Raw genomic sequence first — 17676 nt, 5'->3', positions numbered from 1 at the left:
GATCAGCCTCAAACTCACTGTTGTAGCCCAGACTGGCTCATCCTCCTGATCTGCCTGCCACCAAGGGCTAGGATTACAAGTGTGTGCTTCCGTGCCCAGATTAGGTGCTTTTGGGAATCTAATTTAAGAACCAGCATGCACCAGACAGGCACCAGGCACTCAACCGAGCTGCACTGCAGCCTCAATGCGTCTTTGAATTTGCAACTATTCCATTGTCCAGGTCCTGTCACGCTCACCTTCAGATTTTATGTTCTTAGGGCTGGAAAGACGGCTCAGCGGTTAAGATCACAGGCTGCTCTTCTGGAGTACTGGGGTCTGATTCCTAGGACTCAGATGGCTCACAACAGTCTGTAACTCCATGTGATCTTTTGACTTCTGTGGGAACCAGGGATACACACAATACCCAGATACACATGAAGACAAAACATGCATTTACATATAATAATTAAAAAATAAATAGATGTTATGTTCTTCAGAGAAATGGTCCCTATGGCTAGTCTTTAAAATAGGAAGGACAGGCGAACTCAGAGGTCCAGGGACTCCCTGCTAAGCTTTGTGTCAAATCATGATTGTGATAGCCAAGTAAGCAATCCTTGGCTAAGATACTACCTAAAATTGACTACTGGGTAGACTATAAGAAGGGAATGAGATCTGTTGGGGTGAGTTAGCTTATATGAGGTTCAACTTATATAGTGTTCTACATAATTTAGCTTTATTTAAAAAATTAAATTCATTATTTGTGTGTGTGTGTGTGTGTGTGTGTGTGTGTGTGCACATGTGTATACCCAGGGCTTGAACTCAAGTTCTCAGGTTTGATGGCAAGAACTTTTACCCACCAAGCTATCTCATTCACTCCAAAATTTTCTTTTTAAAGCTTAACTTCCTCCCTGTGTTTTCAAGGAGACATTGTCAATCTTTAATCCTCAGGGAAGGGACCAAATGAGAAGAAACCAAAGACATATTGGTGAACCGAAGCAGTGTTTTATTGCAATCACAAAGCATCAACTCAACAAGTATGGACAAACATCACTCAATAAGTGTCTCTTTGAACAGAGATGTAGCAAGCTCACTTTTTCAAGTTCTGAAAGACAAGTTCTCAAACCAGGGACCAAGCACAGCATAGGACAATTAAAAAAATATTACAGAATCATGGAGGAATATATATGTATATATAAAAATATTCTGTGCTATTAACAAAGCTTTGGGATCTATTAACTCTTGGCAAATCGCTTCAGAAAGAAATTATAAATACAAACCATAAAGTAAAAAGCAAAACCAACCAACCAAACAAACAAACAAAAAACCCCAAAGCCCCTAAATGTTTTCTTCAGCAACAAAGAACCAACGTAAGCAGGAAATACACACCCCAGCTCCCCGCCCCTGTGACAGTGAGTAGATTACAAGGATGTCTCCAGTGCATAGCATGTCTCTCTCCTCAGAGAGAGTTCTGCTCCGAAAGGGAGCCTGGTGCATGTTCGCTTCACACACAACGTTTCTGTGAAACCTTAAGAAGGTCAAGTGGAGAACCCTCTACAAAAAAGGGTGTTGGCAATTCCATCCTTGGAACAGACATCTAGGAGCAGGGCAACTCAAGGGAGACAGCACTCCCTCCCTTCCCCCTCCCCATGGAGTTTTGTTTGCTCTCATTTCTAAGTCTACAACCCAAACCACTCATTCTACATCCATCCTCATTTTTAAGGAGTTGGTGGAAAACAATCTATGAAGAAACAAAGAAAATTCTTGTGATCTCAAAGCTCCCCAGGGGAAGGGTACCTCAGAGCCAATGATGACTTGGTTTGACAAGGACAACCATATTACATACATTCTGTCTTTGCTCCTCTGGGCTGAGTCAGGCCAACGGATGGATTGCCTAGTCTATCCAATAGGATAACACTTTGTTGGATCGAAATTCTTTACATATACACATGTATTCTGTTTGTGAAATCTCACAACATGAAACTAAATGACATCATTGTGTATTCTGTTTTGAGGACTGAGACCTCAGTTTCACTTTACTATGAAGAGCTGTTCTTTAAATGCTTGGTCTGAAGAGGTTTAACATGATACTCATAGATTTTCAGAGCGGGCCCCAATTTTAACTGAAGTCCTGTCAACACGTCATTTCTTGTCATCAAGAGCAGGGATTTTCCATCAATTTCCTAGAATGAAAACAGAGAGGAAAGCCAGCATGTGAGTAGGCCCAAAGCTCTTGGTAATGAAGACACAGGCAAGGGCGAAGGCAGAAGTTACACACTTATCTCCAGCTGGAAACCACTGTAATCATATCAAAACGGTATCTGCTATCACGTCTTCCATCTTCTCCTTCAAAATTTTGTCTGTTTTGAGATTAAACACAATCTACAGCTGATCTTGTTTTCAAGATCCTATCACAAATCTTAAGAAACTCAGGGACAAGTTTAAAATAATATGTTCCCACCTCAGGGGTCAGAGAGGTTCCTTCTGAAAGGGATAAGGGCATGTGCCATCCATAAAATATATTAAAATTTTCCAGAGTTCCCTAAATACTGAAGTTCCCAAACAACCCTGTAAACTAAACAGTCAGAGATTATCACCTTCATTTATCAGCACCCCCCCCCCCCGTCTCCTCCTGGGAGGTGTGGGACCCAACTCCACTTCCTGCATGCACTCCTTGAGCTGCGCACAACGCACTGCCTTGTCTTTCTCACTCCCCATGCTCTCCACTGCTCACTTCACTGTCAGTCACATACCACGGAACAGCAGAACAAGGAGCTGCTTCTGGCTGTCACAGTGTCGTTGACTTTGGGGATCATTTATTTTTCAGCTACTAAACATCTCATGCCGATTTCACTGTGCATGAAAGAGCAGCTGCTTCAGGGCAGTTGGAAATCACAAACATGGGAATTGACCATGGTGTCTCTCTCTACCCACCCTCCCATCACTGCTATTAGTGAGAGACTGCCCATCAATAACACCTGTAGGAGTTTAAGTTGCCTGTTAACTATTTTGAGGTGAACTTGCTTGAGAGAAGTTGTGGTCCCCAAAGAAACCCCAGGAGCAGAGCAGAGGGTACTATGTGACCACAGGAGGACCCAGGACACTATGTGACCACAGCAGGACCCAGGACACTATGTGACCACGTCACTCCATCCAATATCTGGTGACCTCAGGGCTCAGCCTCTGCTCCGGATGAGATGGACTCGGACTTGGAAAGCCTATGGTACTGAGCCCTGCTCCATCGACAGAACCCTCTGCTTCCAACAGGCCCCTCTGTGCTCAGAGCCTGTTTTCATGTCTACACAAGCAAGCTTCCTTTACTAACCAAGCGTGAATTGTGGAAAGAAGGAATCAGTGCTGGCCAGAATCCCCCTGCGACTCAGCATTTCTGCCAAGTGTCTATGAAAATGCTGAGATCTGGATTTTACTTCAGACAAAACGGAAGATCATGTTTTATGTTCCAATTTGATGGTTTCCCCTTTGTTCACCAGGCACACTGCAGTTCACCTCAGAGCAGTGGGCAGAAGGGTCCATCTGGAGACAGTCACTGGGCAAGTGCTGAAATGTATGTCACCTGCTCACAGGGCTTCCCCTTTAACCCTGACTCTAGCCGCCCAGAGGGCAGAATGCAGTCAGTACTGGGTGACTGTGAGCAACCTAAGGGGAAGGCAATAATTTAGTAACCAGGGATTCTATTCGGTTGATCTCTGTCCACATCCTTCTTCTAGTGTGCATTTGGCAGCTTGGCACCCTTATAAGCACACAGGCCCTTTTCTGAATAATGCAGCTAGCAATACATTAGCAACCTTGGACCCCCAGCTGCACTGAGTCTCATACACACCCCACTCCAAACAGTGGCTGGTTTCTCCTCCCCTTAGCAGATGATGGCACTGATGCCTTCTGAGTCCATGTCCACCTTTGCTACCTTTCTGTGCCTTTGCCAGAAGGATGCAAGCGTATCCCACTTAGAGTGAGAAAATTCATCAAGATTAAAATTTTCAAGACCTGCACAAGAACATTTGCCTCATCAAAACCCCACCAATGGGAAAGTCCCTTGATTAAAAGAGCTAATAATTTGTTATTTAACTTCCATAATAGATTATAATTGCAAATGAAACCCAATTTTTGCTAATCAGCACCGACTGGAAACTGTAGACTTCATCAGAAGTATTTCTGAGGAGGAACTCACCCAGATCCCAGCAGTTTATTAATATAGACTGGAGGGGTGAAATGCAACCAACAGATTCTGGCTCAGCAGAACCAACAAACAAACAAGATTTTGTAAATATATCACAATTAAAGCGAGAACAAAGATATAATTCACATCCTGGGATTTCTGTGTTAATGGGCGAGCATTTTCTAGCTTCACTGGCTACAGTGTTCTGTTCCAGTCTTCAAACATAAGCAAAATCCAAATTCCCATTGGGCCAGAACATTAAAAAGTCTGTCTACTTAATAAGTTCTAGCAAGTCCTGATGCGTTGAAGCACAGGAAAGAGATGATAGGTCTGAATTTCCAATTGAACTGAGACCCCAAATTTATAGATCAAGGGGGACAGAGTCTACTACTTTACTGAGTATTAGGCAGGGATGGGACACGCTGCTATCTCTTTAAGCCTCATTTCCTCGTCTGTAAGATGAGGAAAGCAGCGACTGAACTCAGAGAACACAATTCCAGACATGCGCTCAGCAGCCAATATATGACATATATGTAAACCCTTAACCCATTGACTTTGGCTCTCTGTCAGCATTGATCTGTGGGTAGATAACTCCTTGAGTTGAATTGTATCATATGACTATGGGAAATGCATAGGGAGGGAGGTGAGATGCGAAGAGAGAAGGAGAGACACAGAAAAAAAAGGCTAGGGAAAAAAAAGAGTCATCAAGAAGGTCACTGGGTGGTAAACAGCAAGGGGCCGAGGGACAACAGTTGGAAGAGCCTTCAGATTCTGCCTCTCAGTGCAGTGTGTCTGTCCGCACCCCTTACCGAGTGAGAAGACAGGCTGGAAGGTCAGCTCTGCTCCTGACTGTATTAACATCTGGCCCAAGACTCCCCTCCACAGAGAGGAGGGCTTTGGGCTAGGCCGACCTCTGTCTATGCCATTCGACCTCTGATCCCAACCATCCCTGATGGGCGTCAAGACATACAAATAAATCTCCTTTGCAATTCCTGGTGAAGAATACAATGGCAGTTCTTACCAACCACGTGAAGGGGTCTTGCGAAACAGACATTCATTTTCTGTTTTCATTGGTCCTCTCACATTCTCTTCGACTTTCTTTGTGACAACTTTCTTACCGTTCACTATCTGGCAACAAGTGGTGACCAGCTTGAACTTCCCCATTCCATGGCTTACATATGGTACAAATGTCTCAGAGGCAGCAGAACCCAGTCTCGATCCTAGGGGCACAAAAGTAGAAAACCCCGTATCCAGGATAGGGGTAACACTAAAGAATGGGGACGAGGCTCTTCTGGACTGAGCCATGGGACCAGAGAACAAACTGTCTCCTGAAAAGAGGTCTTCATCTTCAGTGACCTTCTGGAAGGTGCGGTGTGGCCTCCGAAAGCACAGTTCTTCCTCCGAATGGGTCTTGTCTCTGGCATCGCCTCTGATTTCCCCTTTGGTATGGCCACTGCCCCTGATTTCCCCTTTGGTATGGCCACTGCCCCTGATTTCTCCTTTGGTATGGCCACTGCCCCTGATTTCTCCTTTGGTACGGCTCCATCTAGACCTGTCGTAGTCTTTTCTCCTCTTGGCATCAGACAAGACGTGATAGGCTTCTGCTATTTGCTTGAATTTCTCCTCTGCTGCTTCCTTGTCTCTTGGGTTCTTGTCTGGATGTACTTGCAGAGCTAACTGGTGGAAAGCCCTTTTGATATCTGAGGAGGAGGCATTCAGAGGTACCCCCAGTATTTTGTAATAATTCACCATGTTCCTTCAGACAGCCTTGCCCCACCAAGGGTTGAGATTTTTGTAGAATTTCCATACAACTTAAGAAAGGAAGATGGTCAGTCTTTCAAGTTTACAGCTTCAAATTCTTTACATGGTTCTTGGAGTGAAACCTCTTCTGGTGGGGGAATTCCCCCTCGGTGTGTGGGTCCTTTTCATGCCACCACGCCCACGCCCTGCCTCTGATGCTCACTGTGGGGGTGACTATGAGGTCATCACTTCCAGCCAGTGACTCTCAGCGGATGCTGTGCCTGCCTTCGTGTCAGAGAGGTGGGAATCTGAGATGGACGCTACAAAAACTGGAGAGACCTGATCTTATTCAAAGACAAACACACACAATAACTAAACAATCGTGTGTGTCTTGTTAACCCAGAGAAACCATTGCTGTGGCTTAGACATTATTTGCCTTATTTGTAACAGCCACAGGTCAGCAGACCCAGCATCCTCTTGGGGTCACTGTGGGGGCAAATACTGTTAGTGGCCTCCTGGACGTCACTGTGACTTCCTTGTGGTATTTAAATTGTTGTATTCTACTATTTTATGTGTATGGTGTTTTGCTAGGATATGTGTCCATGCAGCACTTGTGTGCAGTGTCTGCAGAAGCCAGAAGATGATGTCATCACCGGAGTACACACAGCTGTGAGCCAAAATGTGGGTTCTGGGCAATGAACCTGGGTCCTCTGGAAGAGCAAGCAGTGCTCTTAACTGCTAAGACAGCCTTGCAGCCCCCCCCCACCCCGTTGTTTAATATCCCCACTGGCACAATGGGGGTGATGGGTTGCAGGTTATCCTAATTTCTAAAATCATATATACATTTCTGATGAAAAAATAAAATTCATTCATCAAGCAAAGAAACTGGGTCAGAGGTAAATAAATCTAAGCAGGGTTTTTAATGGACACATGGAGGAGGTGACTCCTCTTCAGTACGTACTTGAGCTGATCTGTCAATGTGAACCTTCTGGAACTTTAGTTCTATATTTAAAAACTGAACTAAGTAGCGATATCAAAACCACAAATACCATTTAGAAGACGTGACACTGGGGGCTCTAGTGTAGCTGGGGCGTTCACTACCCGTCTCAATCCCCTTCTTGTTGCTGGGGCAAAATGTCCTCAGAAAAGCAACTTAGAGGAGAAAGGATTTGTTTTGGCCCACTGTTCAGGTCTAGTCCACGGTGGGTGAGCTGAGGCCACAGAACTTGAAGCAGATGATCACATGGCACCCATGGACAGGAAGCAGTGTAGAAGGAGCGGTGGGCCACTTCCCACTGCCGGCCGGGCTAGCTTTACCCGAAATAATTACATGAAAACTGTATTCATTTTAACACTGCTTGGCCCATTAGTTTCAGCCTCTTATTGGCTAACTCTCACATCTTGATTAACCCATTTCTAATAATCTGTATAGCACCACGAGGTGGTGGCTTACCGGGAGGATTCTAACCTGTGGCTGTCTCAGAGAGGAGAGTCATGGCGACTGCCTCATTGCTTTCTTCTTCCCAGCATTCTGTTCTGTTTCCTCCACCTATCTAAGCTGCTGTCCTATCAAAAGTCAAGGCAGTTTCTTTATTAACCAATGAAAGTAACACATAGACAGTTAACCCTCCTCCATCAAAGCAGACAGCAGGGACTGCTCAACTCCCTTGCTCCATGTGCAGACAGCCCCACCTCCAGTCACTGCAGACAAGATAAACCCCACAGGCACACCCTGAGACTTATCTCCAAGGTTATTCCAGGCCGTGCAGTTGACAAAGGACACTGAGTGTCCCACTACCCATCTCAAAGGACACACAACTTGACATTTCCCAGATTCTCTGTAACTCAGCACGGTGTGTGCCTGACTTACGACCTGAGATGTGAGGGGTGGAGATGCATCTCTTTTGGGTGGACCATGAAACCATATGCTTAAGCCCCCCTTGCCCTTCCTCGTTCCACTGACTAGTGTCAGTGACCAGGGGATCTTGTAAACGGCCACCAAATCTCCCGGACTTTTGTACTATATAGTGAAGCAAGCCACCCCCATTAACCACCAAACTGCTGCTGTGAGGAGAAATAAGTGATTTGTGGTAGTGATCTGCCTACATTAGGACCTATTCCTGCAATGCCATCAACTGGACAAGTCCAACCTCGGCAGCACGGAAACCAACTAGCTGCGGCCCCCACTGTGTCTGTTCTCCCTCTGCACTTGGTGAGTGAGTTTCATCCCTAGAATCCAGTAAAGGTGGATGGAGAGAATTGACTCCCTAAGGTTATCATTAACCTCCATATGTGTTCTGGCATGTGTGCCCCCATATCATATACAAATACTTAAAAGTTCAAATGTTTAATTTTTAAATTAAGTTTTATATTATATAAAATATGCAATGTTAGCCATCTCTAACTGGTAATTATTCTTACCAGGTTGTTCAGTAATCATCACTACCTACTTTTAAGTGTTTTCTGTCATTGCAGCCATAAACTTTATATTTATTAGAGGAGACTCAGTTCCTGGCGACCACTAATCTGCTTGTGGCTCTATGAATGTCTACTTCAGATGTTTCATATAAATGAATTATATAACTATTCCTTAGTAAGTTCTCAAAATTCATTTGTGTTGTATCTGACCTTCACCCCTTTTATGGATGAATAATAGTCCATTTTATTTATCTGTTGGTGAGTTCATGGCATTTGGGTCCTTTCTGCCTGGTCACTGTGAATGATGCGGTCATGGCCTTGCACAAGTGCAGGTATCTCAGCTCTTCCCTTAATCTCATTTTGAAAAACTGCCAACTCATGGTAATTCTATGCCTAACTTTCTCAAGAGCCATCAGATTTCCAGAGCGGCTGTACCATTTTCTATTCCTATCATTGGACACAAAGCTCCAGTTTCTCCACATACTCACTCCTCCATGAGCAGTTCTGATCTCCTCCCTACCCACAGCCTGGGGGAGCTCAGCTTTATTTAACTGTTCTCCTTTTTCCTGCCATTTTAATCCATCGAATTCTTTCGGTCACTTCTTGCACATAAGTCTAGATTTCCTGTCTCAGAAGAGAGCACACACCCTGCATGACCTTCCAGTGTCTGCTTCTCCCCATACTGTCTGCATGCCTCTCACCGCTCAGTAGGAAGGGTTCTCCACGCCCTCCTCACCTGCACCCCTGAAGCCCACTGGGCAGCTTCCCAGACATCACTAGGACATGACTTTTTGAGAGATTTTGAACTTGTTGATTAGCTCATTCTTCATAAAGCCATTCCCTTCCAAGACTCTAGAAAACCTCTCATCGCTGGTCTCCTCCCCCATTCCTGATGGTGACTTTTCTCAGCTGCTTCCCAAACGCCCCACAATTCCCCCAAACAGTGTCACCAGCTTAGGTCTAAGTGTTCGAGCATACAGGTGGGGTTGGGCACCCAATCCCAACCATTACACTCACCTATCCTTCCATGTGGGATCTGAGCCCTCGGTGGACCCCTAGTGCCTCTTTTCGCTAGGTGAACCAAAGTGTTTTCCCATCCACTGCTTGCTTTTCAGTCCTATCTCGTGCCAATTGGCTCAACATCCCTTAATACAAGTTTCTTGGAGTTGCCAAGACGAAGAATATTGTTTCATAACCCCATGCCTTTGTATTTGGTCTTTCTTCTACATAGAATATTCTGGACTTTCTTCAGGAGGTTCTCCTGATTGTGATGGTTTTTTGTGGCTTTGTTAAAGTAATGATGCTGTGACTATTGCTTTAATACTTTTATCCTTATTTTAGTGGGTGTTGTCACAACTACAGAAATCACTAAACAAGTAAGTCAATGCCCCCCCACCCCGTCTTACGGCTGTCGTGTCTCAAACAGCTGACTGGGGAGCTTTAGCTTATTCAATGTTAATAAACGCATTTCAAGTATTTTTCATGACCAGTTTTGCCTTCAGTTAATTCCTTTTGGCTACTTTTTATTACCATTATTCTTTTGCTTGCAATTTAACTTTAAAGAAATTAATCCCAGCACTCAGGAAGGGGAAGCAGAGGCGGGTGGATCTCTGTGAGTTCAAGGACAGCCGGGTCTACAGTGTGAGTTCCAGGACATCCAGGGCTACACAGAGAAACCCTGTCCTAAACAAACAAACAAACAAACAACCCATGTTTTATGAACTGAAGGGAGTTGCCATATCCCCTATAAATCGATTATACCATAGAATATTTTAAGCATTCAGCGCTCCTCCAGCTGCTGATAAGAAATACCAAGCACCAGAGTACCTTGAATATTTTCAGTGCTATTAATACAAAATGCTAAGGTGAATAAAGCCTTTTCTAAGGTGTGAGATTTTAACTGGGCTGATTCAGAGCTGACTTTGTCAAGAAGCTGGAGAAGCTCACGTTTCACTTGGACAGTCTGGCACTCATAGTTTTCTGATGCATTTCAAAGCGGGGATCCAGAGCTGGAGATGCTTGAAGCTCCACCAAAGCTGGGCTTGTCCCTGATTTGCTGAGAATCTTGAATCCAGAGGCACTGCATTTGCATGTCTTTGGGCACTGAGCTCAGTGTTGTTTTGATGGGTTTCCCAATTAGCTATCCCCTTTCTAGGTGGGAAATGTATCTGACAACATGCAGCAATACCAAGTTCTGTTTATCTTTACTAAGATGGCACCCTCAAAAATTTGATCCATGCTAGCAACAATGAGCTGGCTAAAAAGAAAGTCCAGTCTTCAGGTTTCAAATCAACTTCACCGGATGGGTATTTCAGATAAGAGGCTGTTTTTGTGGCTAAGGGAAAGGTAATGGAGGAAAGATAATTAGCCACTCGGAGTTGCACGTTATTGTGTCCTGATATTCTGAGGGGGAAAGTGATCTCAGAGATACAGTGTTCCCGAAATAAAATCCCTGACATCACTCACTTACTCATAAGAACGGAGACTCTACACGGGCTGCACCACATGGCAGTGACTGAATGTCAAGGCTCTTGCGTCTTCTCCATCCATACTATGAGTACACGTGAGTCAGAAAGACAGAGACAGAAGCGACGTAACTGAGCAACCCTTGGAGGGACTGTCTTTGTGACCTGTGACTAGATCCACTAGAGCCTCAGACAATGCCACTGTCAAAACAGAAGACATTGCTTGAACCAGATAGCGTTGCTTATTTAGCCTCCAGAGTTTGACAAAGTGAATCCCATCATAATGTTCTTAGGTAGGTGGAGGTATTTTTGCTGAGATTAGTCAACAGTCTCTCAAAGACTCTGAAGAAAGTAAAATGCTTGACATACTTGGATTTAAAAAAAAACATGCAACCCATGCCCATGGGTGGGTAAGCATTTTTTTAAATGCTGACTTAAAAAAATCACGAAGCCAAAAATGTCTTTCTCATCTTGTTCTATGCCATTGGAAGTCCAGTTCAGGAGAACCTGTCTCAAGATGGTACCTTGGACTCAAAGTAGGAGCTTAGGCAATGTTCTACTGTTGAACTCAATACTCTATTTAGAATCTGCGTCCTGTCAAAGCAAGTATCCCAGATCAGCCAGTGAGCATGAAGAAATTAGGAGAAAATAAACCGGGGTCATGACCCCCACTCATGCCTGCTACTGAGATACTTGGGAAAACAGGCTCTTTATCTGTCTATGGGCAAGATGGTGCTGGCATGTGGTCATCACTGCCTTCTACCCCACTGTCACTAACCAATGGATTCCCTTGTGGACCTATGTTAATGAGTCCAGCTGAAGTCCCCAGGTGTTGAAGAGCATCAGCCTAATGACAGAAGTCACAAGCTGGCCCCAGGGAGAACAACATTCCTAATCATGCAGAAGCTACCAATGCAGCCTGAACCCACACTAGGTCATGATGGTGGGGCAGGCAGTGGCTTAGACACACTGGGTCACGATGGTGGAGGAGACAGTGGCTTAGACTCCCTTCTTGGCAGTGCTTATGATGTGCCTGTGGCTCAAGCAAGGCTTGTCAGAGAACCTGATGGAAATACCCAAACCACAGGGAAACTTACTAGTGGCAGCAGGGCATATATAATGAGGAGAAGAGGTTATCAATTTCAGGTGACCAGCTACCTTTGTGTAAAGCCTTCTGTGAGGGTGGACAGAGCAGCCTAGTGCATTACTTCAGCTGTTCTAGAAAGGCACTAACCCTACCACGGGGCTCTACCCTTAGGATCTCATCTAGCCTGATTTCCCCCCAACGGCCTTGACTCCTAACATCATCCCAAACAGCGCTAGGTTTTCACTGCAGGTGTTACGGGGAACTCAAACATCCAGACTGTAGGAATTGGCCCTGAAACAATGGTCTCCCAGTCGACGGCAACTGGGTTGCTATCCTGGATCTGCTCTTCTCAAGGGCCGGTTGGTTAGTGGTTGCTCTTTGTCTTTATTTGGCTCCTGTCAAATGGCAAGACAAGTCTCGCCCTGGGGAGACCTTAAAGCTATTTTATCATGGTTTTCTTGGCTGCTGTGATCTGACCATGTACCTGAAAACCACATATCTTTGTCTGGAGACGACCTTCAGTGCTCACTTCAGGATATAACAGTGAGTGCTGACTTGGGGGTGGTGACGGGAAATGCTGGAGGTGGAATGTGGGCAGAAGAAGCAGGTAAATACATTAGAGGGCCTGCCTCAGTGCCCAGGAATATATCACAGCATAACATGACAGACTATCCTGGCTTATTCAGTGACACGCTGTAATCCCTCAATGGGAACGAAAATGTCAGAACAGGAGAAAGAACTGAGTCACCTCCAAAGACCACTTCAAGGGCCTCTCCTTATCCACTGCACTTCCTTCCCATGGATGAAGGAGCTTGAATTTCAGGACTTGTCCATCTTCTGGGAATTCGTTTATGAAGCTCCACAGTTGGCAGACTAGATACAGCGATGGTGTGGGGGACTTCTTAATGAAATGTTCCAATTTACATCTCAGTGTCTCCAGTGCCAGAATGAGGTCATCCCTGAGAGAAAATGCCACTGCCTGGCCAAGTTCTGTGGCCATTCTCTTTTGCAAGGCTGTGTATAGAATCTGTAAGGCCCGGGGAGCATGCCGTCTCCTCACATGTAAGGCCCGGGAAGCATGCCGTCTCCTCACATGTAAGGCCCGGGGAGCATGCCGTCTCCTCACATGTAAGGCCCGGGGAGCATGCCGTCTCCTCACATGTAAGGCCCAGAGAGCATGCTGTCTCCTCACATGTAAGGCCCAGAGAGCATGCCGTCTCCTCACATGTAAGGATTGGAGAGCATGCCGTCTCCTCACATGTAAGGCCTGGGGAGCATGCCGTCTCCTCACATGTAAGGATTGGAGAGCATGCTGTCTCCTCACATGTAAGGATTGGAGAGCATGCCGTCTCCTCACATGTAAGGCCCAGAAAGCATGCCGTCTCCTCACATGTAAGGCCCGGGAAGCATGCCGTCTCCTCACATGTAAGGATTGGAGAGCATGCTGTCTCCTCACATGTAAGGCCCAGAGAGCATGCCGTCTCCTCACATGTAAGGCCCAGAGAGCATGCTGTCTCCTCACATGTAAGGCCCAGAGAGCATGCCATCTCCTCACATGTAAGGCCTGGAGAGCATGCTGTCTCTTCACATGTAAGGCCCGGGGAGCATGCTGTCTCCTCACATGTAAGGCCCAGAGAGCATGCCATCTCCTCACATGTAAGGCCTGGAGAGCATGCTGTCTCCTCATATGGGGTGTCTGAGAGGAATCTGAGCAAAAATGAAACCTGAAAAGGCTTCTGGTCCTCTGGGAACCTGGCCAGGAGACCTTTTATCTGAGCCCCTTTTTTTTGTGAACCTTTTACAATATTACTTAAATTTAATTTTAGAAGAGAGCTACTCAATTTCAATGACACAAATGGACATTATACTATTAAAAAGCAAAATAAAATATGCTCTAGATAATTAGCTTCTACTTTCCAACCCAAGCTGTTGTTTTCCACTAAGTTTTTAATATAAACATTTTCAGACATGAGGAAAATATCTTCTGTGAGTGTCTATATCTACCTACCTCTTAAATCCTATAATTTAAACTTTCTAAACTTAACTTCATTAAAAATGCATCCTCCCCAGATACTTGAGTTTTATGTCACTGTTCAGTATTTTTATAGTTCTTTTTTTCTTGATATAAAATGTATATGTCATGTAACATTAAAATATGAATAATTCACACCAGCCAGAGTATATGCAGAGACCAGTGCAGACACCTAGAGCCCACAGCCGGATCAGGATACGGTGATATATATCCCTCCAGTCCTAGCTGGGGTGGTCTGAGTGAGACTCTTTCCCATAGGCTCAGGTGTTTAAACACTTGATCCTTGGTTTGTAGTGCTGTTTAGGGAGGGTTAGGAGATGTGGGCTTGTTGGAGGAAGCATGTCACTGTGGGCGGGCTCTGCAAGCTTATAGTCTCTGCCTGCTTCCATTTTGTTCTCTCTCTGCCCTGTGTGTGTGTGGTTCAGTGGTGTGGGAGAATTGTCTGTATTCTGTCAATCATATTTTAATAAAACACTGATTGGCCAGGCAGGCAGTATAGGCAGGAAAGCCAGACAGGAAGTAGAGGTGGAGCAAAGAGACTGGGAGTATTCTGGGAAGCAGGAAGCTCCCTCCGCAGTTCTGCCCAGACCACTGGAGAGAAAAGAAGTTAAAAGTAAAATTAAAAGAAATAGAGGTTGAAATAAAGTCGCATAAAGATGGAAAATACACAGAGAATCTTGATACTGTATGTTATTATGCTCTCTTTGAATTGTTTAAATGCTGAGGAAGGAGCAACAGTCGCCAAAAGACATTTGCTTATAAATGCTGCAGAATTAATCCAAGATAGGAAGTCAAAAGGTATGTTACTTTGGAGAAGAGATTTTGCTTTTGTTTTCATAGAAAATGAGAGGTTGTGGATTCATTCTGAGTTAAGGAAAATCAGGTTCAAAAAAGGAAGACCACCTGAGAAATCTCCGATAGGAACAGATGATCTGGATGTCTGAGTTCTACATCCAGAACAGATTCAAGACTGCTGCCTGAGATGATCAAGACTCACAGGATACTCCAGTCAGGACTTGATTATAACTCTAAATTTTCTTTAGGCTTATGATCCCCATAAGATCATCAGCGCCCCCAACCAGCAGGAAGTAGCCTGAAATACTACGCCCACATTCCCAACAAATGGACTATGGGTATTTTCCTTTGTTTAAAAAAAAAAAAAGAGGGAAATGATGCGGGAGAATTGTCTGTATTCTGTCAATCATATTTTAATAAAATGCTGATTGGCCAGGCAGGCAGTATAGGCAGGAAAGCCAGACAGGAAGTAGAGGTGGAGCAAAGAGACTGGGAGTATTCTGGGAAGCAGGAAGCTCCCTCCACAGTTCTGCCAAGATCACCGGAGAGGAAAGATGTAAGCTGCCCCGCTGGAAAAGGTACTGAGCCATGTGCTGATGTAGATAAGGATAATGGGATAACATAAGTTATAAGAGCTAATAAGTAGCCTGACCTAATGGGCCAATCAGCTTTATAATCTTATGGAGTCTTGTGTGTGATTTTCTTTGTTGCTTGCCGGCTGTGGGGTACTGGGAGGGACAGATACCCCAACAAGCCAGCCCCGTCATGTTACAGTTCAGGATGGGAAACCTGTTCCTGTCACCATGTCTGATCCATGCTTCTGTATTTGTGTTGCTTTTATCGGTTGAATAAAGAAACTGCCTTGGACTTTTGATAGGGCAGAATTTAGATAGGTGGAGTAGACCGAACAGGATGCTGGGAAGAAGGGCAGTGTGGCAGATGCCATTGTTCTCCTGCCCAAGACGGACGCTGGTTAGACTCATGCCAGTAAGCCACAGTCAAGTGGTGATACACATTAATGGAAATAGGTTAAATCAAGATGTGAGAGTTAGCCAATAAGAGGCTAGAGATCATGGGCCAGGCAGTAATTTAATTAATACAGTTTCTGTGTGATTATTTCGGGTGTAAGCTAGCTGGGCGGGACGGAGCAAAGGGGCCCTGCGCTTCCTACTACACATGTGGGTTCACCATGGTGGACTCTTACCCCTTTGGAACCATACCCCAATAAATTCTTCCTTCTGTAAGCTGTCTTGGTCATTGTGTCTTATCCTAGTATTATGAAAGTAACCAATACACTAACCCTTGAGATACACACACACTCACACAAGTACACGCACATACATACACTGCCTATAATTCTAGACCTTATCAGCATACACTCACATATGCACACACACACATGCACTCACATATGTATACACGCACGTGCTCACATATGCACACACACATGCCCTCACATATGTACACAAACACACACTTACACGTACACATGTGCACACACACATTGCCTATAATTCTAGACTTTATCAGCATACCGAATGCTAGCATTGCCAGAAGTTCCCCTCAGATCCCTTCACAAATCATTCCCCACCTCTACCTATTCACACCCAAGCACCGATTTTTTTAATTTGACTACTGATCTGTTTTAGCAGTCTGAAAATCTAACAAAAACCCACTCAGCAAGAACTCGGTTATGTAATGCTCTTCTCATTTAGGGTAGTTTTCTTGGGACTCATCTACACTACTGTATGCATCAGGAACTCATTTGTTTGCATTACTGGGTGGTATTCCATTATTTATGAACTTCGGTTTGTATACTTCTTTTGTATACAACTGCAAACCCAGGTTTCCAATTTTTGCAAACTTTGGAAAAAGCTGCAGTTTTAGATGAATCTTCTTACAGACATGCTTTCATTCTCCTTTGGTAAATACCCAGGAGTGAAAGCATCGGATCTTGGTAGAGGTAGACATGTTTATTGTACACTCTCCCCAGCAGTGCAGGCCATTCTGCTTTGCTACACAGGCACACTTGGCACCAAGTCTCTTTCTAATTTTAATTCATCTAATGGGTGTAAAGTCATTTAGGCTCTACTTTGGCAAATTTTCCAAACTAGCGACAAATGACATATGCATGAGGATCAGGTTTGAAGGAAATACTGCCTGAAGAGACAGGCAAAGGAGGCATTTAAAAGGTTCCTTTATCTGAATTTGTGCTGCGCTGATGAAGGGACGCAGACTGGGTAGCCAGACGCACTCTTCAGTTTCTAATTTTCTCAACTGGATTATGGGACAAGAAGTTAATACCTAGAAAACTACAGTTTCTGCCGCAAGAGGGATAGGAGCTTTGTATTCTGATGGGTGGACAACAAGTTCTCCCCCATCTGCCTCTACAAGGGCCCTTCCTGCAACGCTGGCTCAGCCTACTCCATAGCAAACCACCTAGGGAAGAGACACTTGCTCTCCCTGTCTCTAATGTCTCTGGCCCAAGAGACAGAAATTAACATTTTTTTAACATCAGCACTGTGCTAAATGAGGGCAATTTGTACCTCTTTCCATTAAACTGTCAGAACAACATTTCTGTCAATCAGCTATGGACAATCTCATGCTGAAGACGGGAAACAAAGCCTCACATAACTTTAGTAACTTGCCCCCCGCCAACACACACACATGAACCTGAACTTGACTCTGTACCCTAGGCTCTACCTTGATGAGCACCTGTAAAGCAAATCACTGGGGCTGAGCAGTCCCTTGGGAACTGGAGCCGGTTGTGGTGGAGAGTGCTGTCTCTCCAGAGTCTGCCTCCCTCTCTTCCCTGCTGTCTGCTTCCTCCAGAGTTTCCAGCAAAGACAGGATTGAACCTTCCACCCATGAACATGACCAGTCCTTCGGAGGGCTCAGACGGAGATGAACTGAGGCTGCCTCTCTGCTGGCTTTCCTCTTGCAGGAGGAACCACCAGCTGCCACTCTCCCGCTCCTCCTCCTTGTT

The 17676-nt window shown here is 44.9% G+C and overlaps 2 protein-coding genes across 4 annotated transcripts in view; both read right to left on the bottom strand.

The window, feature by feature from the left end:
• Positions 1-961: 961 nt before the first annotated feature.
• LOC125412795 (dnaJ homolog subfamily B member 6-like) lies at positions 962-6111 on the bottom strand. Its single transcript, XM_048453626.3, has 2 exons — positions 5175-6111; positions 962-2159 (listed from the first exon to the last, which is right to left on the bottom strand). Exons 1-2 carry the CDS (start codon positions 5903-5905, stop codon positions 2132-2134), a joined length of 759 nt encoding a protein of 252 aa, XP_048309583.1. The 5' UTR covers positions 5906-6111; the 3' UTR covers positions 962-2131.
• Positions 962-17676, bottom strand: part of Samd13 (sterile alpha motif domain containing 13) — a 35704-nt gene continuing 18989 nt past the window's right edge. For all 3 annotated transcript variants that reach the window (XM_048453630.3, XM_048453629.3, XM_048453627.3), the window contains exon 3: positions 962-2159. In XM_048453630.3, coding sequence (XP_048309587.1) covers positions 2016-2159 — 144 coding nt within the window. In that variant the 3' untranslated portion in view covers positions 962-2015. The remainder of the gene's footprint in view (positions 2160-17676) is intronic.

This window comes from Myodes glareolus, chromosome 17 (assembly GCF_982192425.1).
Source record: "Myodes glareolus chromosome 17, mMyoGla1.1, whole genome shotgun sequence".
Classification (NCBI taxonomy): domain Eukaryota; kingdom Metazoa; phylum Chordata; class Mammalia; order Rodentia; family Cricetidae; genus Myodes; species Myodes glareolus.
This window is presented reverse-complemented; position numbering and strand designations above follow the sequence as displayed.

What these genes read in the sequence shown, in the direction of transcription:
- LOC125412795 (XM_048453626.3), bottom strand. Translation starts at nt 5,905, where the DNA reads ATGGTGAATTATTACAAAATACTGGGGGTACCTCTGAATGCCTCCTCC. An exon ending in AAGACCCCTTCACGTGGTTG is followed by an intron (nt 2,160 to 5,174) that starts GTAAGAACTGCC and finishes TTTTCATTCTAG; the next exon opens with GAAATTGATGGAAAATCCCT.